The sequence below is a fragment of the Orbicella franksi genome, chromosome 8 (assembly GCF_964199315.1).
Source record: "Orbicella franksi chromosome 8, jaOrbFran1.1, whole genome shotgun sequence".
Classification (NCBI taxonomy): Eukaryota; Metazoa; Cnidaria; class Anthozoa; order Scleractinia; family Merulinidae; genus Orbicella; species Orbicella franksi.
The window spans coordinates 7,395,214-7,421,763 of record NC_138152.1 but is presented as its reverse complement, the minus strand read 5'-3'; the positions used below and the strand labels follow the sequence as shown (position 1 = coordinate 7,421,763).

At 39.7% G+C, this 26,550-nt stretch overlaps 1 protein-coding gene across 3 annotated transcripts; it reads left to right on the top strand.

Annotated features, from left to right (window-relative positions):
• Positions 1 to 1,939: 1,939 nt before the first annotated feature.
• On the top strand, positions 1,940 to 26,550 carry LOC145495475 (arf-GAP with SH3 domain, ANK repeat and PH domain-containing protein 2-like). 3 transcript variants are annotated; one of them, XM_081475102.1, is made up of 36 exons: positions 2,716 to 4,431; positions 4,462 to 4,560; positions 5,341 to 5,413; positions 5,783 to 5,869; positions 6,144 to 6,178; positions 6,942 to 6,968; positions 7,417 to 7,491; positions 7,746 to 7,795; positions 7,944 to 8,019; positions 8,396 to 8,449; positions 9,111 to 9,196; positions 10,114 to 10,189; positions 10,566 to 10,649; positions 10,959 to 11,056; positions 11,636 to 11,705; positions 12,944 to 12,991; positions 13,865 to 13,904; positions 14,004 to 14,052; positions 14,478 to 14,550; positions 14,984 to 15,022; positions 15,341 to 15,413; positions 16,168 to 16,301; positions 16,414 to 16,502; positions 16,619 to 16,706; positions 17,191 to 17,283; positions 18,452 to 18,537; positions 19,095 to 19,216; positions 19,997 to 20,064; positions 20,901 to 20,969; positions 21,429 to 21,524; positions 22,034 to 22,383; positions 22,885 to 23,388; positions 23,675 to 23,733; positions 24,255 to 24,364; positions 25,098 to 25,226; positions 25,972 to 26,550. In XM_081475102.1, exons 2-36 carry the CDS (start codon positions 4,474 to 4,476, stop codon positions 26,044 to 26,046), a joined length of 3,372 nt encoding a protein of 1,123 aa, XP_081331228.1. In that variant the 5' UTR covers positions 2,716 to 4,431; positions 4,462 to 4,473; the 3' UTR covers positions 26,047 to 26,550. The 3 variants fall into 3 exon arrangements, with proteins under 3 accessions (XP_081331227.1, XP_081331226.1, XP_081331228.1); XM_081475101.1 differs by lacking the exons at positions 2,716 to 4,431; positions 4,462 to 4,560 and adding an exon at positions 1,940 to 2,312 and having other exon boundaries at positions 7,417 to 7,482; positions 7,758 to 7,795; XM_081475100.1 differs by lacking the exons at positions 2,716 to 4,431; positions 4,462 to 4,560 and adding an exon at positions 1,942 to 2,312.

Here is a 26,550-nt window from a genome sequence, read left to right as displayed (position 1 = left end):
GTTTTTGATAACACTATTTTCATGCGGGAAACAGCGGGTAATCCCGAGCGGACAAGATATAGAGCCATCTAGCCAATCACAGCGCTCCGCTCGCGGAGCTAGCCATATAGTAAGAAAGACTGTAGTATAATACTTCTAGGACAAGAACAGTGTAAAAAATGGTTTAGCTTTAGTGACATTGAACAAGAGAAGATAAAGATCTTGTCCATTGAGGACAATCAGGTCACTTTAAAGAGGACAATAATAATTTCTCATGTTCGATCGTCGATTTGTTATCTTGTCGACTGAACATCTTAATTATCTTGTTGTGCTCTCCTGAAATAAATTACATGTCTCTTGTAATTTGTAACTCTTTCGCGTATATTTAAAAAGGCAATCGTTGCTATATGTGACTCAGTAGTTAGTTATACGTTTTACCCTGACAGATTTTGTGAGGAAGCCAACTGAATGAGACGTAATTAATTTGGTGACCTAACTCTGTCCTTTTCCTGACTTCAAAACAACTCTTTTAAAAAATGTATTGCGGTAAAAGTATTAGCCTGCGTAGCAAGCGTTTCTGTGGGGTTCGGGAACAAAGAATTACAGCGCCAAAAATGGACCGAGTAAAAGAGGGGGGAGGGGGAGGGGAAGGAAGGAAGGGTTTCCTTCCTTCCCCTCTCCCACCCCCCTCTTTCCTTTTTTTGGTTCTCGCCCCATTTTCCGCGCAGACAAAACGCCGAAAATCCCGTTCCTCGGTCTTTCTTTGCTTCCAAACCCCACGGAAACGCTTGCTACGCAGGCTATAAAGTATTAAAAACGGCAATAACACAAAACATTCCTGCGTGTACCAGATCACTTCCGGTGGGTGCCGGTGTGATTAACCACTAGTTTCTCCAAACAACATTGTATGAAATAATTTAAGAGTACAAGTGCGCGCGAAGCCTGGTAATCAGGAATTGGTATGCTATGTTAATCTTTGTTTTTTTTTAAATGTGCGGTTCATCGTTTGTTGACTGTCCTTTCAACCGACCTCCTCCACCCCCCACTCCACCTTTCAGCGTTGTTTGGAAACTAAATCGCATAAAACAAGGATCGATGAGAGCGGGTACATTGCACTATCCATGATTGCATTTGGGGGTGGAGGGGTGGGGGGAAGGAAAGGGTGTGTGCGACACTCAATTGTGGGTGAGGCGCGACTCAATCTTGTTGAAAAGAGATGATACAATTGCATAGCCATCTGTGAACCTGTTTCCATCAATGTTTTGTTAACCCCAATGGCAAACTTTCACATTACTTCATTAGGCACGACGTTAATTTGTTTTTTTTTTTACATCGATCCTAAAATTAAACCGGTCTTGCGCCCGCCTTTAACACATTTCGTTGAGGCCGGGTCAAATTATGTGAAGCAAGCCTTCTCTGTCGCCAAATTTGATCGCAACTCCTAACTAAAAAAACAATCGAACAAGCGTTCAGAAAAGCTTAGTTACACAACCATGCATAAAAAAGTCAAGTCAAACCGTTTTGTTTCTGAACATTATTAACCTGCGTGGGGATTTTGCTCGCCTCTGACGCCTGGAAACGTAAGTACTGCGTCGCAACATTATGGAGTTTTTTTTCTTTTCAAATTTTCCCATAAACCAAGAGTCAGACTGTAGTCACAGCAGTCGTTTGAAGTCGTCACATAACGCTCGCTCCTGAAGCGTTGCGTGACAACTTCAAACGACGAAGGGCAATGGGCTCTTGAATCAAATTTATAAGTACGAACCAATTTGGGATCATTCGGTAGTCGGATCATTCGCTGCTCGCTTCCTCTATATTGTTGACTACACTCAAGAGCAGTATAAGTCAAATAAGAGTTTCTACCAATTCTGTATACAGAGTCATTCAAATCATCAAAAAACACTTACTGCACCCAACAGTGATCAGACAAATAGTGATTACTTAAGATTTTATTGCTAAAATTTTACTTTCGTAAATCTATCGCTAAATTAATTAAAACTTATAGCAGTAACACACTGGTTTCTGGCTTCCGGAATGGAGTGAAGAAATTCCAGAAGTGTGGGAGTGTCAAACCCCGAGGACCTGGGCACTAATCGCGTAATTTGCCGGAAACTTTCGAGCTCATGTCGCCAAACTTTGACACGATAGTCGCAAAAATGTCCGCCAAATGAGCCTTTAGATCAGACTACTTTCCAAATCCAGCCATCATGCCGGACAGAATAACTGTCAGAAGCTTCCTAAACGAAGCCAGGGAGGACGTGTCCTCGCCAACAACCTCGAATTTCATGTCTACGATGAACGCTTGCCGGAACACCGTAGGAGCGCTGGAGGAGGTGAGATACACAGTGTAATATTTACGAGATGGACCACAATTCGCTTTCGTTATCGCTGATTTCTTATTTCCTTGAATGAAATACACCTGTTAATTAAAGAGGGAGTGATACACCGTTGTTAGCTGCGGTAATAACCGAGAGTTAGCTGTTTATAATAGCTTTGGGTCTAATTTGAAGTAATGGATATTCTATTATCGCTAACTGTTTTTGAAAACAATTCATGGTTTTCTGGATCAATCGTAGCGAGAAAACTGCAATGTTTTACTTCGGATTAATCGATATCCGCTGTGTCATTTCTTAAAGCAACCACACGTTACTGTACTTTTTTAGCTGTAGTTATTATGTCGCTTTATGTGAATAACTCCTAGGACTGTCAAATCGTGTTTATAAATTAGCTTTGAGTTTATACTTCAGTTGTGATGACGGTATGTGTTATTAAAATCTTTGTATATCATTTGCTATTGTCTAAAATTTCCATTGCTATTTGATTCAATGACATCGTTGTATTATTTTCCAACGTAAAGGTCTCGATATGGTTATTTACAACATGTAATAGTGGCTTGATTAGAAATTGATTAGTTTGAGGAAGCCACAACTATTGACATCAGAACTGTCACTTTCATTGTCTTCTAGTTCTCGAAACACAAAAATAAAAATCTGCTGCCTGCTCAATAAAGTACTTAATAAATGCTAGTGCAATTCACACTGTTCTCGAACTTTCTTTAACTGAACTCCATATTTTAGTAACAGTTTAACTGTTTTTCTCCCCTTATGTTATCATAACTTCAAAATTCTTGAATCTGATTGGCTATCAGGGGCTTTATTTTAGCATTTACTGGACATGCAGTTCATGTGTCACATCTGGTGTTATTGTACAAATTATTCATATCATTTGCACACACTGTTGTAGGACAGTTGCACTTGACTGGATTCCCTTTCTTGTCCCAACATTACTAATCAAAATGTTTGGTAATCGCACTTAATTGAACCCAGTCAAACCTAATCAAATAATTGATATAGATTAGTTTGATGCTCAGGCACAATCGAACCCAAAAATTTGTATATGATTTTGATTGCATTTGATTTTCCGAACTAATGGAACCTTATTGAATGCAATTGAACACACTCAGATATTTGAACAGTCTGTCTTAGTAACAGCTACAAATTACATAATCAACCAGTAATGCCTTTATTGAAATAACCTTAGGGCATAGAAAATACATTGATTTATAACAAATCATCATAGTTCAGGACTAGCTCTCGTCTGGATGAATAGGGCCATTGACTTGTCTCTTCCAATCTGCTCTGTCTCTTGCAATGGTGACAATTTCATTCCAAGTGGCAAAACCCATCTTCTGAGTGCCTCTCTCCTGCGACAGTTTTCTCCATGTCCCCTTTGGTCGTCCTATACTCCTCTCTCCCTCAGGTGCCCAGGTTAGGGGAATGCGTGTGTTCTGGTGGTCCATATGGAATATGTGCCCTATCCAGTGTCACCTTTATCTCCTAATCTGCTCACTGATGGTACAAGTCCTAGCTCTTCGCCTTCATGTACTGTACCCCTATTTCCAGTCGAACAGAATTTGACTGACCATAAATTCAAACTCGACTGTTGTTTTGCAATCACCTGAACGCAGGTCGAACTCAATCAAAACCAATGAAATACAATCAAACACTTGATAGAGTTCAGTTGCTCAAATTCTTATGTGAAATTCCGATTGTGTTTGATTACCGCACTCAGTGGACTGAATCGGATGATTGGGGTTCGTTTGAGTGCAATTGAGTTTGATTAATCGACCGCTCAATTTGGATGGATTAGTAACATCGGGTCTTGTGGAAAAAATCTTTTGACTTTTTTCCTCCCAGATTTGCTATATATAGTTAGGTTTGATAATTATTAACAGGACTTTGTGTTGTACTGTGAGGCTAGTGTAATGATATTTGTGATTTAAAAACAAACTGGACTATTGTTTAGTGGTCGTCCAGTTTTGTCAATGTGTAGTTCCAGAAAATATTCATACCTCTCGGAAGGGAGTTTTTTTCTAAGACCTCCCCACTCTTCTGGAAATTCCAATTTGGTCCTCTAGAATCCTGTACTCCCCAGGAAATTCCAATCCCTTCTGTGTGTGTGTGGGGGGGGGGGGGGGGGGAGGGGACGGGGAGTATGGACATTTTCTGGAACTGCACAATCACTCATGATTACAGACTAAACTGGACTCCACTTTGTCCTATTGCTACTCCTTCCAGGAAAGTAAGTCCAAGGTTGAGCCTTGCTCTAGTTGTGGTGTTGTGTTTTGGGGAATTTGCTTCACTCCTGAGTTCTCACTGTCTCTGTCTGTCTGAGAATGGTACAGATAAATTGTTTTAATCACAACCAGACATCTCATCCATCTAGCGGAGAGAATATGAGTAGCTGTTTTACATGTCGGAAACAAGCAGTTAACATCAGCCTTTTGGTTTAGTACAACAGTAAAATCCTGATTTCTCAAGCCCTTGATTTCTTGAATTTTCTGTTACCTTGTACTAAAAGTTGTTTCCCTACAATTGTTGCATCATGATTTCACCCCAGATATCTCAAATTCCAATTTCTTGAATCAATTTTCACTTCGCTTGCTGCTAGAGGTTTAATGACAGATTTTGTTAGTCCCATGCAAGTGTGAGCCCTAACCATGGTTGATTTTTTTTTGTTCTTGAAAATACACTACTCTTGTGCAGTAGCTCTCTTCAACTAGGTGTAAATGGGTACCAAATTATAATTTAATGCTTAGAGGCAACTGTTCCTTGGGCTAGTATTGCATCCAGAAGTGAGAAGAAATACCCCTAGTTTCTCCATGCTAAGGAAATCAGAGATATGCATGGCCACTAAGCTTGAAAACAGATTGGCTTTACATGTCTCAAAAAGACAGTATTGTGTGCATTTGATTGCACATTACAAGTGTACAGGATATAGGTCCATTTTATGCTCATGCTTTCAGTTGTGCAGGCCTTATGCTGAAACTTAATATTTATTTTCCTTTCAACTTTAATTTAGAGTCTCGATGAAGATTACAATATACTCAACAAATTAAAGAAATCAAGCAAGGCTGTCCATGCTGCAGGATTAAGTATGACTTCATTTTTTCACTATTATACTTACTTTTATGTAGTAGACATTCCTCAAGGTCTATAAATTCAAATCCTTGAAGCTTATTGGTTCTCTCTCAAGGTTAACATTATTTGCTGAATGGGCCTATTTTCCAACAATTGCATGAATGGAGTGCACATGCATTTCTAGTTATTATTTTGTCTTTAGTTGACTATTAATTTATTTATTCATTGCCAATAATTGAAGATTGATAATTTTTGTGTAAAATTTTACATGTATTTGTTGTTGTCGTACATGTACAATGTATTTTGGCCTAAATGGTTCCAATTTTTCACAACAAAGCTTAAAATTAATATTTAATTTACTATTTTTGTTGTGTGATTCTCAGATTATTCAACAAATCAGTTGTCTTTAGCAGAAAGTCTTGAAAAGCTGGGTACATCTTCCCTGTCAAAGGAAGCAGACACTGGGATTGGTAAGCCATAACTTAATGTACATGCCACGTGCTGTACAAATGTATGTATGGCATTAAATTCTAGTGGTACGAATAACGATAGGTGTGACCAAGGTTTTCTTGATCTTAATATGAATTATCATTTTGAAGATAATAACATAAAAATATGTTATTATCTTCAAAATGATAATTCATATTAAGATCAAGAAAACCTTGGTCACACCTATTTATTCTATATATGTTCAGTTATTTACATTAAACATGTTTTAATTCGAACTTTGATCACTCTCTCCAGGTACTGCATTCCTAAAATTTTCTGTTACAGCCAAGGTTGGTGGTAATTGATGCTATTATTTTTATTCATTGGATTGTATAATTCTGGGAACAGTTCAGTGCTGGAAACACATGTAATGTCAGTCAATCATTGTACATTATCCTCGAACCAAGTTTAGGGAATTGTCTGACTAATTTTACATTTTGATCAAATTTCATCGCCAGGCACCAATAAATTGAAAACTCTTTGCATGTGTAGCTAATTGTTGTGAAGATCAATTTCATCATTCTCAAGTAAAGTAGTAGTAAACTTCAAGGAGTCTTTTACTTGTGATATCTTCCAGCAGTAGGTCCCCAGTAAGAGCGATATTGGCCAGTGATAGCTACTCTTGATAACTGACAACTGACACCTTTCTACTGATAATACCACTTTAATTATTCCCCAGTCTGTAATAAACATTTACATATAGGGGAAAATCCCTAGAGATAACTATTAGTAAGCTCCCTGTGATAAATCCCCCCTAGGGATAATTCCTGGTAATAAAATTCCCACAATAAGATTTTAAGGATAAACCCCAAGTGATAAGATCTCAAGTCATGTCTAAGCTCACAGTGTGATAACCTATTAAGATAGACCCCCTGCTTTCAATCAAGCCTCACCGTAATATGAATCTCCCAGTATTAAAGAAGGTTGCTATATTTAGGGATAATTTGCATACATCTCCATAGGCAATGAACAGGTACATGTAATACACACTGTTTGCATGGAGGACTGTTCAAACTGTGAACTAGTTTGTCATTCTACTTTTCTACTCCACAGGAGCTCTGTTCAGCAATGAAAACATTGGTAAGAAACGTTTTTGCTATGTTTACTATTACCGGTAATAATTTAAGTCTAAATTTAGGCAAGGAAAGAGACAAGCTAAGGTCGCAATGTTCCTTTTACCTTTGTTTCAAAGCAAGTCCTCATGCAAAGATACAGGCAAAACACATTTTCATACTCTGAATGTTTCGCATGAAGACTCATTGGTGATGAAAAATGCACGCTATGCCCCTGGCTGTCATGACATTGATTGGTCAATGAAAGGACTTCTTCATTGACCTCCCTTTCGCTTTTGGTTTCCCTTACCAAACAAATGTCTATCGTGCAGTCTAGCTGTAGGTTCAGTTGTCTGTTGCAGCAGAGGTGCCTGTAGTGGAGGCTAAAGATGTACATGTAACTTACTTATATTTATTAATTATAAGTAATGGTAATATTTTTATTAACCACTATTTTTCATTATGAAAATGTATAGTTTACCAACTACCACAACATGGTTCTGTTTCCTCTTGACTCTCTATTGAAAGGAGATATGAAAGATGTGAGAGGAGTAAGTACAATTTAAGTTCTACCATCCTGAGATACAGTTGTAAGCTTGAAACTTGTCATGAATGAATGAAAATTTGAATTAGAATCCTGCATTTACAGTACTTGCATTCTTTAAACATGTTCTTTCCTGTAAAGGCAGCCATTTGTTTGAATTTATCAGATTTTGCCTAAGTTTAAGTTTACCTTGTTGTATACAGTATATGCGAATGCTTGTAAGTTTTACTTTAGGTTTATCAAGTGTAATCTTTTTTGCAGGATATGAGAAAGCCATTTGACAAGGCGTGGAGGGACTATGAGGCTAAAGTGTAAGAAGGCTGTGCTGTAATTTTCCCAGTCTGTGAATTTCTGCTGAACATAACATGTGAAGCTAAAGCATGCTTTCTGTTTGTTTTCTTTTGATGTGTTATCAGACTTCAAAGTTTAATATTATTTTGACTTGTTTCAATTATTCAGGGGCAAGATAGAGAAGGAAAAAAAGAAGGCAGCTCAAGAGGCTGGATTTCTTAGAACAGAAGTAACAGGTGGTGAGGTAAGAGTATTGTGCTTGACTGAGAAACTTTGAAGAAGAAGCGTGATGGCCTAGTGGGCCAATGACATTCTCATCCCCAGGGGCTGCGCTCCTTTTGGTCAGCACCAAGAATGATGACTTCTGGCTGGACCCAATTTTCCGAGCATGTGCAGAGTTTTCATTTTGTATTCTCAGCCAATCAGATTTGTCAGATTTGATGGAAAGTCCATGAATTGCGGACTTTGGGTGTTGGACCAGCCCAGAGGTCACAATTCTTGGTGTTGACAAAAGGAGTGTGGCCTCTGGGGACGAGAATGGGTCATTGAGAGATGGATAGAGATGCCAAGTGGCTCATTTTGATAATTGTGTTTGGCTTACCTTTTCTTACGTACTTCAGATGGCTGAAGAGACAGAAAGAGAGAGAAGAGTTTTCCAGTTACAAATGTGCGAGGTATTGGTGTATTTTAAAATTTTAAGTGATTGTAATTGTTTATAAAAGGCTAAAAATTACTACAATTTTAAAAAACATAACGTTTTCAACCATACAGTCATCATCAGTGGTACATGATGGAAATTTACATACAACTTGGTTTTGTTTGGTTAAGTCATTCCCAAGGAGAACAGTTTCGCGATGAAAGAATGTACTTGTTTGTTTAGGGTTGGTTTCTCGCAAGCAATTTGCAGGCTTTCCATTACTGTCCTCCGAAAAGTAGTTTTCTCGGTGCATGCAATGTATATGCGCAGGTTGGGTGTTTTGCGAGGTGACGGGCCAGTTCGGAGTTGTGAGACTTGTTCTCGTGTTCTGCCTTTCGTACTGCGAAGTTTCTTTTTGTTTCCTCATTGTAGGTTTCGCCACATGTGCACTCGGCATGATAGGTGACATTTGATTTGCGCTGGTTTTTACTTTGAGATTGAATAAACTTTTGATTTTCCTTGTTTGCCACAAGATGATAAACATAAATCACCCATCCGTGAGAGTATTATTTGTAATTCTACATTAATTTATTTATTGACTGCAAAATGAAGGACATAGCTTGAGTCCTTTCACCACTCACCATCTGTAGTTATAGTATGTAGTTCTTACTGGACGCCAATTTTTTTTCTCTTTCAAGTGTTTAATGAAAGTTAATGAAATAAAAGTCAAGAAGGGAGTCGAACTGGCTCAGCATCTGGTGGAGTTCTATTATGCTCAAGTCACGTAAGTAACTGATCTGTAGGGGCAGGGGTGCTTCTTTGAAACAGGAAATAGCGAACTGACTAAATGGCACTGCAGTTGGCTTAAATAGCAGGGACAGTGGGGCTGCAGGGGCCCCCCAACTTCAAGCAAAAAATACATAAAATAATTATAATTTTACTAATATCTCCAGACCCCCTACAAGTTAGTGCCTTTGGCGCTTGCTTGTAAGCACCCCCTCCCCCCCAATTCAAAATATGTTCTGCCTTCTCTGAATAGCCCTCAGTTTAGCCTAAATATCACTGACTCGACAGTGGTCAGCTCTCAATAACTGTAAGGGTTGACCCTTACAGACACCCGTATCCCGCTTTGACTCTAACTTGTAGTGCCATTAATTTGTGCTTTAAACATGCCCAGAAGGAGGGATTACATGATACAGTGAAAAAGATGAAGTTCTGCAGTTAATCTTAAGCTGTTTCCTTGTTCCATATTTCTTTACCAGATACTTGTAAGTGCAGAACATTTCATTCATACCAGAATGAGACATACTGGTGCAAGTTCATCCTCACTCCTGGTTGCTTTATGAGGTCAAGATTTTTGTTGGGGTTTAAAAACTGAACGCTCAGTGAATGAATTCAAATCAGTCTCCTGGTAGAATTTTAACTGCATGCACAGACCCAGTTTTGTCATCCAATCCAAAATGGTGTTGGATGTGGATAAAGAATGAGTGGCCTTTTACGTTAAACATGGTACATCTCTGACATGCACATACACTGTATATACATGTACGTGTATGTAACTTGTTCTAAATTACAATTTCTTTACTTGTTAACACCCTGAAAAATAGCAGCCTGTATTGGCTCTAGTTGATCTTTTTGATCACAAGTATTTTTTGGAAGATCTTAAAATAATTTTAAAGCAGAATCTCATTTGTCTGGCAGGTATTTTCAGCTGGGATCACAGGTTTTGGAAAGCATGAAGGGTTATTTAGAAGAACTTGTTGTAGAACTTCAACAGGTTGGTTCACTGTACATACATGTAGGTTTAGTTTTATTTGTTTTTCTTTTGTAATAATATTAATATTTAATTAGGGGGTATTGAATGATACAATGTAATATTCAAGGTTATCACAAAGTTTTTTGGTAGGCAGCTTCATTGTTGGAGAAGATTGTTGATTTTGCCATCTTTTCTAAAGAATCACAGAAATAGCCCAGTACAGAATGGGATGAGACCATGAAGTAGATGGTGATTTTCAACAGCAACTGGCTACTTTTGATAACCCTGAATATTATTGTAAGGAGATTGTAATACAGTGTACTGGGATTATGAAATGTCAAGTAGTAATCATTGAAAATGTTATCAGGAGTTTTCATTTGTTGGTATTTTTGTTCAGTTAAGAGCCCAGCAGGATGAAGAGAGAAAGGAACTCAGTGAATTGAGGAATGAAATCAAATCCCAATTACAGCTCAATAAAGATGTGAGTCCATCTACAGTTTATTCTATTTTTTAAATCTGAAAAAAAAAATTAAAAACACCCTGGACTATATAAGTTCGCAACAACCTTACAACACGTTGCTCAAATTTTAAATGTGTGGGCTGGCCATCATTGTTGTATGACAGAAAATTTGCTTTAAAATGATACATGCAATTGCACAAGACCAGGTGTAGATTGAAAACAAGACTTAAGTCTTCTTAATTTATACAGTGCACCAAAGACCTGCATGTGCTTCCTTCATGAAGAGTTTGTAATGACAGGCTTAACTCTTGTAACACACTTAAATTACAGACCGGTGAGAAGAAAGGAAGCTATAGTTTACACGGACAGCAAGGTGACAAAGTTCATGGGAATGAGAGGGCTGGCTTCCTTCAAAAGCGAAGTGAAGGGTAAGTCTTATTACAAGTGATAGATTATTCTGATAGGGTAACCTGAAAAATACTGACCCCCTGGTCTGCAGACCCGCACTACGGACTGGGTCTACAGACTACCCTACAGACCAGTCCACAGACTACCCCTATGTACCCCCTCTATGCATGGACCACTCCCAAAATACAATGAAAATAATAAAGAAAGATTTTACTTACTGGTTGTCTGTGTCAGTGTTTTCGGGTTGTAACTCGCTATAGTGACATCAGTGAGAAATTTTGGGTTGTTTTCTGGCTCAACTGAACATTGGTTTTATTTCAGTATTAATTGAAGTTAATTAGATTTAACTGTGTTTTGTGCCTACTGTAAGTCTTATAATCATCTAAACTGTTGTCATTATTTTAACTCTGCCCAATAGAGCAATTTCAGTATATTAAAATTCAGCCTCATACAATAAAGGGAGGCTCTGGGGAAAAAACCCCCCAAACTCTGTAGTTGTTCCCCAGAGTCTCGCACTGAGGTCTTTTGTGTTAGGCAGAATTTTAATATATCAAAATTGCTCTACTGTGAAACTTTAAATTGTACAACCTTTCTTCCAGATTGAGAAAAGTTTGGCAAAAGAGATACTGTGTAGCTAAGGATGGTCACTTTACATTAGCTCACTCACCAGTAAGACAGTTGCTTCACAAATAAATATCTTATTAATAGTAAGACTATTTTACTGTTGTCTGCTTGGTGACCTGGCCTTTGAATGGCAGCAAGGCTGGAGGTGACCTTGCTTTGATAAAGACCCATCTGCTTTTGTCACGTAAATGCACCTACATGTACATGTACATGTAGTTAGAATGAGAAGAACTTGATTTACACAGCAAATGCAGTGAGGTCTTTATCAAAACAAGGTTACCTCCAGCCTCACTGCCATTCAAAGGCCAGATCACTGAGCAGAGAACTGTAAAAATGGTCTATTCTGCATTAAATGTCAGTTCTATTTAACAATTAGATTATGAGCTCGAGATTTCTATGAGGCCATAGCTGATTCGGCCTACGGCCTCATCAACTATCACAACTATCAATCTAATTGTTTTAGTAGAATTCTAACTCAATTATTGCAAATAATGGTTTCCAAATATTTTTCGACACATTATTGAACTTTACGCTTTAACAAAATTGCACGTATTGAATTGTCCTTAGTAAATTTGCAGTTGTTTACATGTGCGCACTGGTTTTTCAATCATTTCAAGTTTTTAAAGTCAAGAATCCGTTTATCTCCTCCTTTTAGTCTTCTCAGGAATTTAATTATCCATTTACATCCAAACTTTCTCCCAAAACTTCGAAAAAACGACAAAAATGTCGCATGTCGTGGACGACTGACAGCTACTGCATTCTAATGGCTGATAGTATATGAGTAGCTCAGCCAATAGATTGCAGCATTTGCATTAGTATACTAGTAGAATTCTACTAAGTGCTATATGATGGTTCGTAAAGTCTGTAACCCTAGTTGATTGGGTTTTTTGCATGCTCATTAACCATCTGCTTAATGTTGATTACCATTGAGGTTTGAAATTTGATTTTTGATTTGAAATATATGTAGAACTCCACTGTTTTAAAGCTGTGATAAAAAGCGGCATTTTTGCAGACCTAGTGCTTTGGCAAGGTTAGTCAACTTCTAAGCAAAGGATAAAAATTAAAATGATTTTTCATTTTTGCCTTTACTTATTAGTCACTAACCTTGCCAAAGCACTAGGTCTGCAAGAAAGTTGCCTTTTTATGTACAGTGTCGATCGTAAAAATGTGACCACTCTATAGTGATCAGTCTACAGTTTAAGTTTTTGGGCAGTTTGCTTTTGAATTTTGTCATTTTGCTTTGCTTTTTGTAACCTTGTGCATTTACTCTTTTTTCTCTTCAGACCAGTAGACCAACCCAAACACTTAACCTTCTTGTTTGCCAAGTAAAAGTAAGTATACAAAAACCCACATGGAATTATAGACTGGTGTGGTGGTGCAATGGCTACATACATTTATATGGGTTATTGACCAAGCTTGTTCGGTCAAGATGGCTGGATATATTGGCCAAGTTCTTTTTTTGCATGTTTATGGACCTTGACTGCGTCTCGGTCCATAAACACGCAAAAAAAGAACGAGGCCAATATCCAGCCATCTTGACCGAACAAGCTTGTTCAATAAAGGAGTTATTATATGGCTTTTGTGGAAATTTCTCTTGCGGGACTCGGGTGGGTAGTCCCAAGCGGGCAAGATAGCTCCATCTTGCCTGCTTGGGTAGCCAATCACAATGCAGGATTTGATTCATCTTGCCCACTCACAGAGCTAGCCGTATAATAAATGTACATATAAACTTTATTTAGTCTTGAATTTACAGAGTAGCACCCAGATACTAATATCTTCCAGCTACTGTAACTAAGTTAATAACTAATCACAATAAATAAGTTACTTCAGTGTTAGTGCACTGAACTGAACTTTGGATCCAGCGGTCCGGGTTCGAGCCCTGGCCAGGATCATTGTATTGTGTTCTTGGGCAAGACACTATACTCTCACGCTGCCTCTCTCCACCCAGGTGTATAAATGGGTTCAAACAAACTGTTAGCCAGGGCAACCAACAGAATGTTGTGGGTATCCCTGTGCTGGACTTCACTAGTGTCCTATCCAGGGGAAGTAGAAATACTGTTGGTTGCTTCTTGCTATGCATGTAGAAACTGGGTCCATATGGTCTTGACTGGTGTTGTTTAGTAGCCCAAGTGCTGATTTAAGACATTATAGCGATTTATCTGAAAACAGTTAACTATCACTAAGTGAAATTTATTTCCTTTCAGGAGGAAGATGGAAAGAAACATACTTTCAACATTGTGTCACGTAAGTTGATTCTTTGCTATGGAAATCACCAGCATAACAGCTGGAATGTTAAATCTCTGACTCAATATTGACTAAATTTGCCTTTTTTTTACTCTCCAGACAACAGAACATATTTATTTCAAGCTGATGATGAAGCTGATCTGGAGGCGTAAGTGGTTAAATTAATCGTTTTTTTCCTGATTAGAGGATCTGATCTCAGGCTAACACATCTTTTTTTACCACACCCAAATTAACAATTAGCCAATCAGAAGTAGTGTCTACTGTCCTGATATCCTGTGATATCAAGTCACTGACCTGATATCATGGTCAGACTTGGCCGAATTAGGGAACGTTAAATAGCTAATCATACCGTTTTTGGCATGCTTTGATGGCATATCCAGCTTGTTTCCAGGTCTCGCCCTGGGTATTTTGGCCAGACTACTTATCTAGCTAAAATTCAAACCATGGCTCTACCAAACTTGCCTGATATGCCACACATTGTTACCAAAAAGGTGTGATTAGGTAACATCAAAAGTGACATTTAAAAGTGTAATTCTAGTAAGAACTTTTCCTGATCAGAAATTTTCTTGGCAGATGGGTATCTGTTCTTAATAACAGCCGGACTGAAGCCTTAGAGAAGGCTTTTGGTGACAGTGATAAAGCTGAGGTAATAAAATCTAGAATTAATTACATTATGTGATTGAAATTAAATTTAGAACTTGTGGTGCATACTGTAATAAGGTGCAAAGTGTTATTAAAAGTAATTTATAGGACTGATGTCAAAGGCTGTCCTTAATGTATTTTTCAGAAGCCCATTTTTTTGAAGGACTCTAAATATAATTGAATACAGCAAACTTTGAAGTCAAGTCCTCTGAAATGAAGATTGGTGACCACATGTCTTGTATTTTGTGACTGATCAGTTTTGGTGAATTTCCTCAAGTACTTTTTGGATCCAAATTCAGGAACATGCAAACTTAAATGTCTGTGACGAAGTTTGGCCATTGAATTTCACATGCGCTATGTTCATTTAGTGCCATCTTTTCTGGGATAAATTGCAGATTAAAATAACTTAAATTGATATTTTGTTTCTTTGTTTTCAGTCTGAGGATAACAATTCTGTAGTTAGCAATCTTAAAGAGGTAACGTTTGAATTTGTTGTTGCTTTGTTTCATTTGTAAATTTTATTTGTGCGATTCACTTTAAAAAGGACTTCACATTGTCATTTGACAACCACCACCTTATACCCCAGCGTTTAAATATTCGGTTCAGCTAATAATATATAATTATTACAAAAAGTAAAGAGAGTTATGGCTGCCCTAATTGACAATTCTTGTACCTATGGAAGTACAACCTCCAATTTCCACTATGTAGGACCCAAATAGGATTTGTAAACGTTGATAGTCCCACATGTAAAGATGAATTAACTGAGTATATTTTTCTGTTCTCTTTTTCATTAGCTGAGACAGAGAATTGTCTCGCAAGTTCGAAGATTACCAGGAAATGAGTTTTGTGCTGACTGTTCTGGAAAAGGTACTGTCCAATACAGGGTTAGCCAACAGTTATGTAAATCCTGGAAAAAATTCAGGCCTGAACGGGATTCGAACCCATGACCTCTGCGATACCGGTGCAGTGCTCTACCAGCTGAGCTATCAAGCCAACTGAAGAAAAAAAAAAGAAAGCTCAGAAAAAAAAAAAAGAAAAAAAACTTTTGAAAGCGTATGCCACAAGGAGTTAATTTTGTGGACTGTCCTTCCATCTGATGGGATGCAGGGTTCGTACAGAATCTGGAATCCTTGAAAAAGTATGGAAATCTGTTAATTAGTTTTGCAGATCTGGCAAAAGTATGCAAAATAAATATTAAGTCTCGAAAAAGTGAAAAAACTGTAGAGTTTCTTCCAAGCGTAGCAGGTGCTGGACATTTTTCCATCTGCAGTACCGCTCAGAGTTAAGCGAGCATGGCACGCGTATTTTTAAAGCATCCTTAACGCGAAGGAAATGGCCTGCGCGTTTCCCGTAACGCGTTAGGTGCACGCGTTTCTATTCTACGCGTTGGCCTTTGTTATTCATGGCTATTAATGCGAAGTTTGGTTAGTCCATCGCAAGTTTACCCGAAGCATTTCGCCGGTACCTATTTATACACCTTGTGTAGAGAGAGGTACTGTGAGAGTAAAGTGTTTTGCCCAAGAACACAGCACAATGGGCTCGATCCCGGACCACTCGATCCGAAGTCGAGCGCACTAACTTTAAGAAAAGCAATAAATTTTTGGTTGTAATCTCTCTACAGATCCCACATGGTTAGCGACAAACCTCGGCGTGTTACTGTGTATTGAGTGTTCAGGAATTCATCGAGATATGGGAGTGCACATCTCTAGAATACGATCCATAGAACTCGACAAACTAGGCACTGTTGAATTACTAGTGAGTTCTCGTCTGTTTTCACGTTTTCACGTTTGGTTTTTGTGTTCTTTTTGTGTTTCTGTTCTGTTGTACAAACTGAATTGCTTATGATGGTATTCTTTCTTGTTTATAGCAAGCAAAAGCTGTAGGAAATGGCGGATTTAATGAAATAATGGAAGCAACTTTAAATGACGATCAAAAGCCCACAGCTTCAAGTAAAATGTGAGTTGGTCATGTTCATGTCTGTTGTTGGAAGTGTTCACACATTTAGCTCTCGTTCACATTTCCCATTAATCTCTGAAGCAGGCAAATTATGAGCAAATTTATTTTTTTTTAAGGGATGAAAGAAAGGAATTTATACGAGCGAAGTACATTCAGCATAAATACGCAATCAAATCGGGCGATAATACAGAAAAAATACTCCAGGTAAGTGTGTTATTGTATCTTTCCAAGGTTAGATAAGCACACGCTTCAGACCTCGCGTCGTGCATCAGCATGTGAGTTGAAGTAACCTGCGTAACAAGCGTTCCCCTTCGAATGAAGAGCTTTTTATGTCTTCTGGCAGCGCGCAAATTTGAGCAAACACAAAAAACAATCCATGAAGCAGGAAGCGGGACGAGCAAGAAAACGCTTGCCAGCAAACTCCTCGCTCGTCCCACCACCCCCGACTCCGTCGATTTTTGCTCTCGCCCCAATTTTCGCGCGACCAGACTTTGCTCGTTCGGTCTCTCCTACACGGAGCGCTTGCTAAACAGGCTAGAGTTGAAGTCGCTGTACGATGTTCCCACTCGCCGACGGTTTTCTTTTTGGTCCTTCAATTTTCTTCCCTCAATTTTCTTCCCTTGTCGAAAACCTACCTTGTAGATATTGAGTGATAAAGTTGACTTTTACTTGTCGTTGTCCTCCGCAGGAGCTCCACCAAGCTGTCAAATCAAGGGATATTTTAGCTGTTTTACAAGCGTTTGCCGAGGGAGTGGAGCTGTCAACACCACTTCCTGGTCATGTAAGTGTCTAATCTACTCCTTAGTGCACATAGGTCACGTGTAGTTGTAGCCTGGGTACAGAATCTTGGTTGCTTGGGTTATAGGGCGAAGAAAAGAAACTAGGGCGAGAGAAGCGTGCCGAGAGCGCCTTGCACACGGCTGGTACGCCTGGAATTTGAATTGACCAATCAGTGTATTAACAGAAAAGGCATTTAAGTCGGGCAACTTTTCTCGTTGGAGATGGCATTGAATATTTACCAAAAGGGATTTATAATTCTAAAAAAAAAAATAGATTTAAAAAGGGAAAAATATGTAACATTTTTTGTCTCTAAGCTTTTAATTTGGCGCCAAAAATGGGTCGCCCGTGCCCGCACTTCACTCGTAGTTCGTCAAGTGTCGTCAGGTAGGATAATAGTTGTGTTATTTTGAACAAAAATGTTGGTCCTTATCAAATTAAACCCAGAGAGTCGAGATAAGTATTAAAGGGGGCTTAAGTAACTTAAGCATTGTCTTTATTTTTTGTTTGCTTCGAATAAAAGACTATTTTCGTGTCGTTCCGGTAGGACAGCTCGGTTTTGACCGCCTGTCGTACTACGGGCGCAGCCACCGTATGCAAGGCGGCCCGTGGAGGAAATGGTAGCCTGCTCATAGACTATGTATAGTGGTGACTGTATACAGCAGAACCCCAGCCTGCGATCAAGTTTCCTTGGTACTGTAGCTATCCTCTGGAAGTAGTGGTTACAGGGAAGGAGTATCTCAGACTTTTTCAGCCTCTACTCTAGGAGGGCTTGCTCGCCGCTTGCTTAACCCATTTAGCTTCTGACACAGTGGTCCATAACCTGTTAGCTTATGCTCCGAGACTCGGGATGTTCATCTAACGACTGAAGAACTTGGATTGTTTTTGATGTCGTTATGTTAAGAGGTGTTCTATTATGCACCCAAAATGTTTCAGACAGACATAACATCCCTTTCAAATGTAGTCACATACGTTTCCATAAGCAAGCAAAAATAATTAAAAATTTTAAATTTTACGGTGTTCTATTATATTGTTTGTTAGAACACAAACGTTTACCCTGTAAAGCCAGACCGTTTTTGCTAAAAATGGGTCGCTCCGAAAGAACAAGACTTATACAAATTTCCAAACATGTAATAACCTTCTGTTTTCCCTTTGATTTTGTTTTTGTTCAGCCAAGTAATTCCACAGCACTCCATGTAGCTGTTGAGCAGGAAGACTTAACTTCACTTCATATCGTCGACTTCTTAGCGCAGAATTGGTAAGTTACAGTTTGCAACATGGAGACTGAATGCTCTCTTGATGAGTTCCTCGCGTCTCGTAACTCGTCCTGATGCGTTTTTATTTTGCAACCATTACCAGAAAGCAGTCACCACCACTTTGATTTTAACGCATCCATCCGTATTCCTTCCTTCAGTTCTTGGACTTAAATAAAGTAAATAAAATAAACTACAGTATTTAGAGAGGAAGCCACATCAGCCTTAGCTGGTTTTCATGCGAGTCCTCTTTCCTGTTCGAGTTTCGGTTTTTGTGGAGAGAGGAAAATTGTAGAACCCGGAGAAAAACCCTGCGAGCAAAGCGAGGACCAACAACAAACTCAACCCATATATGGCACCGGGCCGGAATCGAACCCAGGTCACATTGGTGGGAAGCGACTGCGCCATCCCTACTCCTCGTCAAGGGTCGTTGAGGACTTGTCTTTATAATTTTTTGACCCATCCTTCTGGCCAAGTGTCCTTACTAACTAGTTTGTTTGCTTGCTCTCTACCTTACCTCCTTGCTTCCACTCACTTCTGTTGTTTCATTTTTTCGTTTCAGTAATGATGTCAATGTAACAGATCAAGATGGAAACACAGCGCTCCATTTGGCGGCCATTTCCAGTAAAACAGAATGTATGCGAGTTCTGTTGAGAGCTGGTGCCACAGATAGTCTTGGTTTAGGTATGTTCACTATAACAACTAGTTGCCCCTTGTAATCGGAATTAGTAGAATTCTACTAGTATACTAATGCAAATGCTGCAATCTGATTTGGCTGAGCCATTGAACACTATCAGCCATTAGTGTGCAGTGGCTGGAGGTCGTCTAGGAAATGGCGACGTTTTTTCGTTTTTCCAAAGTTTTAGAGGAAAATTGTGATGCAAATGGGTAATTATATTCCTGAGAAGTCTGAAGGAAGGTCATCTACGGTTTCTTGACTTTTAAAAAAGTTGTGCACACAACTTCAATTTTAGCGTGCACACAACTTCAATTTTAAATGACAACTTAATCCAAGCTATCTTTTTCAGGCGCAAAGTTTACTAATACGTAAAGAAATAATTGGAAACCGTTATTTGAAGTAAATTATAGTAAGAATTCTACTAAAACAATTAGATTATTCGCTATTGATTTCTATGAGGTGATAGTTGATTCGGCTTTCGGCCTCATCAACCATCATCTCATAGAAATCTCGAGCTCATAATCTAATTATTAAACAGTGTTCTCGATAGAAATGTCGCCTGTGAGAATCGACTGTGAGCCCGCGGTCTTCAGTGAGAATGTTACCTAGCAACAGTGACGTATACTCAGTTGATAGCACCCAACTGGACACCCAGCTGACGTCATGGTATTCGTTCAGAACTTCGGTAACAATCGCGGGCTCAGAACGCTTTCTAGTTTCAACTGATACTTATTGCCCCGACCGTCTTTTGAGTGTGATAAATAACAGTCGTGTTTCATTTTCAGAAAATAACGATGGTAAAACGCCAATTGCTATTTCCAAAGAATTGGAACACACAGAATCTATAGACTTGGTGAGTGACACAACTTGCTTAATAATATACATGCAAGCATGCTGATTGGTTGAGAGCACGTCAGTTAATCCCAAACTGTGCAGAAAGTTGAAATCGAGTGTAAAAAGTTGAAGTTGAGAAAGTCTTTTAGAAAATTTACTCGCGATTATATATTTTAAATTGTACTCGAAATCATTTGATTACCTACACAAAGTGAATGATATATTACCCTACGGAGGGCCCACCTAACTCCCTACCTCCTCCCCGAGGTGTTATTTCTCGCTCTACATCAGCATCTGTTAACTTACTCATGCAAGTTACAGTATTATCTTTGATGCGGAAGAATGAAACTTAAAACTTATGCATCGCAACTTAAGGTACAAAAGCACCAAACAGATGAATATAAATTAAAATGACACAAAATGTTTAAGATTGAGAAAGATTTGGGAGGATTGCGAACGGCAAACAATTTCTCAAGATGCAAATTTGCTGTTGAAGCTTCCTTAATGGCGAAATAGGAGCTGTGATACCTGAAAAATACCTTGAAAATAATAGTTTGGTTTGAGTGAGTCAAAAGAAAAAAATTGACCGACTTTAACCCTTTCAGTTCCAGATCTGATTTCAAATTCTCCTTATTGACTGCTATTAAGTTAATTTGAAGTCGGTTATGGGAATTTACTGTTGACTCCAGACAACATCTCATACTGATTAGATGACTTCCTTTATTCTTACCACCTATCTCTTTGAAATGAAATGGCATTGTAAGGAGAAGTTGCACTTTCATCAGCGCACTGCCTCGTAGTTGTCCTTGTGTAGAGTTCTATTTTACAGAAGGTCCTGTTTTTGTATTTTGTCAGTTGAAATCAAGTGCTTCTGGAAAGATGGTGCCATGCGAGAATGTCAAGATCGACTGGGGCCTCAACGCGGTAAGAATTCATTTTCATTAAACGTGGCATATATCTTCTTTTAAAAAGTGACTCGTTAATTCATATCTTGAAGCATAACTTATGATTGTACTGCGGAAAGAGTGAAAAATGAAATGAAGAAATGATTCTCCGTTGCGAACAAGCTTGAAACAAATTCAGGACCTCAACGAGATCTAAACCCATGAACTCTGCCTTACAACCACACACATTTGGAGCAGTCCATAATCTCAGTTCGTTTATATGTTTTCGTATGAGGTATAGAAGGAAAAGTATTGAGTCTTGTCATAAATATGCCTTATGTATTGTCACAACTGTTTATAAGGTAGGTATTAAGTCTACAAAAGATAAAAGAATCGTGTTTTTGCGAAGAATGAACAACAACACTTTCTGCAAAGATGGTTTCCCTCTAGTTGATAGTCTGTGTGCCCAACAGTTCTTCATGAATTGTCTATTTTTCAGGTTGATGGAATCTACGATAATCCGTTAGAACTACTGGACATAAAACCCGAGTTTAGTGATGATGAAGGACTGAATGACTCGAAAGCGGAGGCAAAGGTAAAATTAAACGAAACACACAGGAGATGGAAAGTCTGTTAAAATCAAGCGGGCAACTTTCGGGGCTAATGAAACGGTTGCTGGTATTAATTAGTCTACCTGAAATTCGAAGTCCCGCTCTGACCACTAAGCTGGAGTTGTTTCTCGGTAAACCTTAGTTCAGCTCCTCGGTCATGCTTGTAAATCGCCAACTGGTCTGCCTCCCACCAGTTGCTATTTTAAAGCTATAAACAACATTTGAACATACAAAGCATTGAAAAAATTTAGGGATCTTGGTGACTGAAGGCGCCTCGCTTCTCAGCAGATTCGTCGAGGAAAGACTGGTACGAAAGATTTGCGAGTGCAAATCCTCGAACGATGTTGCACAAAATAGAATCAAAATTAGATTTTGCAAAGTTTGCAGCCAGCCTGCAGGGAAATTAACGTGAATATTGATTTCGCAGATTTACAACTCTTCTCTGGTAAAATATTTTTTCTTCAACGATAACTTTTGTGTGTCTTCATCTTAGGCTCGTTCCAGTCCTCCCACTCCTCCGCGTCATCGCCGCCACTTACCGACACGGCCTGTCAGTCAAATGATTCTGCCAGGAGGGGGGTACATGAAGGGAATGCAGGGGCTTTCAGGGATGAGTCCCTTGGTATCAGGTCTAACACTCCTAGGAAGTGAATCATCGGCAGCTGACAAGGTACCCGGGGGGTCCCCGTCGGTTGTGAGGCGCAGAGCACCCACCCGCCCCTCGGGAACAAATGTGGAAACAGTAGCTGTGAACGTGCGCGCGAGCATGTTCCTTCCCTCGACGGCGCCAGAAAGCACGTTCAGTTCTACAAGCACGTTTGGTCACGGACCTAAAAACAAAACGTGAGTTTGAAACATGTATATCATAAAAAAACACTCGTTTATCTGTTCCCTCCCCTTCCTAAGGGAAATTTCTTTTCGAGGTTTACAGGTTGAGGGCGAGAATTTATTTCAAATCTAAAATCAGTTTGCCGACAGGTATACCGGGAATGCATTACGCTAAGCAAAATTGACATTGTTTGCCGTATTTTGACATTGATAGTTTCGACTCTTGGTACAAATTGACATCTCTTTAAAAACTGCATTTTCAATCAGTTTAAGCTCGAACTGGGGACTGTTTCTAGGGAACTAGTGTTTCGATCAAATGCCAAGCCATTAAAAGTCGTAAAAGCTTAAATCTTTGTTGTTGTTGTTGTTGTTGTTGTTGTTGTTGCAATTAATGTAAATGATAGTTGTTTGTAAAATTTCTTTTTGCTGTTAATAGAAATGTTGTAATGATTATTTGAAAAGTTAGATTTAAAAAAGTTACGAATCTTTTACGGTTTTGTGTTCCTCTCTTTCCAGGCCTGACGGAGCAGGTGCTGACCAGTCCGACTCCCCTCCTCCAATCCCTCCAATACGCTGCTCCTCCGTCAGTCGGGAGAAGCGATTCGGTATCGATGTGCCGCTACCCCCATTACCTGCCAAACCAAAGTTTGATGATCCAGACGCAACTTCTACCAAACCCTCGCCTCCTGAAGTCAAGAGCCGGCCTTCTGAAGCAGCGAATCGACGAACCCCGCCTGTTCCTCCCGCCCCTAAACGCGCTGGTGCGGAGATAAAACCTCCCGCGCCCCCTCTCCCCACGCACCGGAGGTCAAAATCCGAGGGGAGAGCACCCTTTGGCGAGGACATCCCTTTGGGAAAGGAATCCAAGCCCCCTTTTGAGAAAAAGCTTTCATCACCTATTGATAAGCAGGAAGAGGCTCGACCTAGTCCTCCTCCCAGACCTTTGAAACCTGGGTCTTTATCTGTACGAGTAAAGTCATCATCGCCGTTACTGGAAAATGGGGAGATAACATCATCCAGGTCAGTGGTTTATGTCACGCAATCTGTGGTATTCCTAAGTCACGCAATACTATCACACGTAAGTCACGCACTCGTGGTACGTGCGCGTCAAGTAATTTCCATTAGATAATTTTAAACTGTATGTGTCCCTCTCCGCGGTCAGAACCAATGACATGTCCACAGAAAACTTTTTCAACCTGTTTTTTGGAGTATAAATATCAGTGACTTTTGTACTCGTGTCTTGTAGAGTGAAGTTTAATGATAGTTATCATAATTATAAGATGTTGATGGTGGTTTGTGATGATAGGTCTGCCAGTTTGCCTCGTCCTCCCCCTCGAGTGAGTTCAGAACTGAGTTCTTCTAAAGGTGGGTGGCACTTTTTTAAATTTGAAATTTGAAATACGTGAGAAAAATAAAGAGTATTGTTTTGAGGTAAAGAAGCCACTTTGTTTTAATGTTAAACGTACTGTCATAAACGCACTGTATGTTACGCCACACAATTTTTCATTCAATATGTCGTGCAGTTTTGATGGAATACAAGTTGAGCGAGAACTTACTTCGGCTTGTGTTCCATGCCCTGAAGTGAGTACGTCATACAACACTTCTGTCACAGCAAGCTTTGCCCGAAGTAGAATCAAACGAGATGGTCGTGGCATCGCGTTTTTATGCATAAGATCGAGGTTTTTACACTAAGTGACGTTTCGCGCAACTTGTAACGCACAGGACCAAAAAAAAAATTAGCTTCGAATATCTCGCGTGACATGATAGTCCAGTTCTCGCCCTGTATCTATCACGTAACGCTACGCGCGTTGTGTGACAGTGAGAGCTACAACTGGACTACCCTAAGAATATATTTTATCACGACTTTTTTATGCTTGCATCTTCAGCAAGCGTCGAAACAGAAAGCGACGATAAAACGGAACCTGTCGACGAATTGGATGCGGCTGTTCCAGAAAGTCCCATTCCAGACCTACCTCCAAGAGCACCCGGAGTGGTGGTATGTAATATATCAAACACGAAAGACCGTGTTTGACCACATTTCCAAACACCGAGAAGAGAGTGAAAAATACGACGCGCAGCGGAGTATTTTTGACGAACTTCGAGGTGTTTGGAAATGTGGTCAAACACTGTCTTGAGTGTTTGATAAATCTTCTCAATCGAAACTAAACCTAGGGAGATAACGGCGAAATAAAATCGTAAAAATCTATGCCAATTAAATCACATATCCAAACACCGTCACGGTCATGATTTCCATTGTTTAAACTTGATGAATTATTAATGAGTTTGAGAGGTGCAGAAGTAATGGCTTGACAAAGAAACGTTTTGGAATTACAAAAGCCCCTTTATTAGTCCTTAATTCTTAGGTCTTCCGCGACACAAAGTTTTTGCCAATTGCGTTTATTTTGAGTTGTCACGCAACGCCTTAACTTAACCTTACATTTAGGACTTTACACAACGTCTCACCACGCGTTTCCTAAACGTTGCATTTCTTCCCTAAGAGAAACGTTGTGCTAGAGTTGTCACGCATTACGTCACCAAGAGATAAACGTTGTGTGACGACCCAAACAACTTCCATGAATTACAAAAGAAGAGGACAGGCAGTTTTAATTTCCAGGCCTTTAGAACTGATTAAGCATTCCTTAGCTCGTCACAGCTGTTGGAAATGACTGGTGTGTTGGCCAGTCATTTCTTCGCAAGCTTTAACATTTTTGTTATCTTTCGGTGTCCAGGTTGCGTCTGGCTTGCCTCGTCGAGTGCAGGCACTGTACGACTGCGAGGCGGATAACGATGACGAACTTACATTCAAAGAAGGAGACATTCTTTTGGTGAAGGGGGAGGGAGAGGACGCGGAGTGGTGGGTGAGTACAACGACGCATAATATGTGGGGAAGGGAGAGGACGCCGAGTGGTGGGTGAGTAGAACAACGCATAATATGTAGGGGAGGGAGAGGACGCCGAGTGGTGGGTGAGTACAACAACGCATAATGTGTGGGGGAGGGAGAGGACGCCGAGTGGTGGGTGAGTAGAACAACGGTTGTATTTGTGGGGGAAGGAGAGGACGCTGAGGTGGTAGGTGAGTAGAACAACCATTTTATTTGTGGGGGAGGGAGAGGACGCCGAGGTCGTGGGTGAGTAGAACAACGGTTGTATTTGTGGGGGAGGGAGAGGACGCCGAGTGGTGGGTGAGTAGAACAACGGTTGTATTTGTGGGAGAGGGAGAGGACGCCGAGTGGTGGGTGAGTGGAACAACGGTTGTATTTGTGGGGGAGGGAGAGGACACTGAGTGGAAGGTGAGTACAACGGTTTGTGTGGGAGGGTGTGGGGAGTACGCCGAGTGGTGGGTTAATATAAAAACGGTTGTATTTGTGGGAGGAGGGGGCGGGGGGTGATCGTGTTCGCTGCTCTTTACATCTCTCCACTCTGCTTTTTAACTTGAAACTACAATTCCCCGGGCAACCAGTAACAAGAAGGACCTCAGAGTCTTAGTGATGGAGAGATAATGGAACTTGACTGTTGTTTAACGCTTCGGCGTGAACACGCGGCCAAGTCAACAACTGCCTCTGGATTTAACTGTATCTTTCCATTTCTTCCTTTTTTTGTCCAGGTTGGCGAAGTTGAGGGCCAGCCAGGAAAGAGTGGAGTTTTTCCAATTCGCTTTGTCCGGGTCCTTACTGATTAATTCTACACAAGGGGCAGCTCGCCAGTTTCTCTTTTTCAAGACCCCTACTTCAAGACCTCGCGCTTCTGGAAGCATTGCGTGAGCGTGACACACAATTGGCTTCAGTCCTGTGTATCATTCAGTCTTTACCTCACATTCGTTCGTCGACAGAAAGAAAATATCTTCTAGCAAAGCATTTCAAATTATTCTCAGGAGCTTGTATTTTTTTTAAGAAGTATGGTTAGTAAGTCTTACGTCGTAGTTCTTAAGCTTGTTATTTGCTAAAAAAAAAGTATTTTGGCGTCCACACAAGAACCTTTTCATACAAGTTTCTTGACACAGTTTAGATATTCTTTTACAAATATTTTCCCTGTAGTTAACTCCTATAGCTTTTAGATTTTTCTTGCCAGATTTAGAACTTGTTATTCACAACCACATAATGTGTTTTTATGAATTGAAATTGTTCTTGTTCAAAAGGATTTTACGGGTGAGTAAATTAACATAAGTAAACGATAAATTCGTTTT

Excerpts from the sequence above, each read along its gene's own strand:
- LOC145495475 (XM_081475100.1), top strand. The coding sequence starts at position 2,187 with ATGCCGGACAGAATAACTGTCAGAAGCTTCCTAAACGAAGCCAGGGAG. Across the intron at positions 16,503-16,618 it reads CCCACAGCTTCAAGTAAAAT|GGATGAAAGAAAGGAATTTA; the intron begins GTGAGTTGGTCA and ends TTTTTTTTTAAG. Across the intron at positions 20,065-20,900 it reads ACACAGAATCTATAGACTTG|TTGAAATCAAGTGCTTCTGG; the intron begins GTGAGTGACACA and ends GTATTTTGTCAG.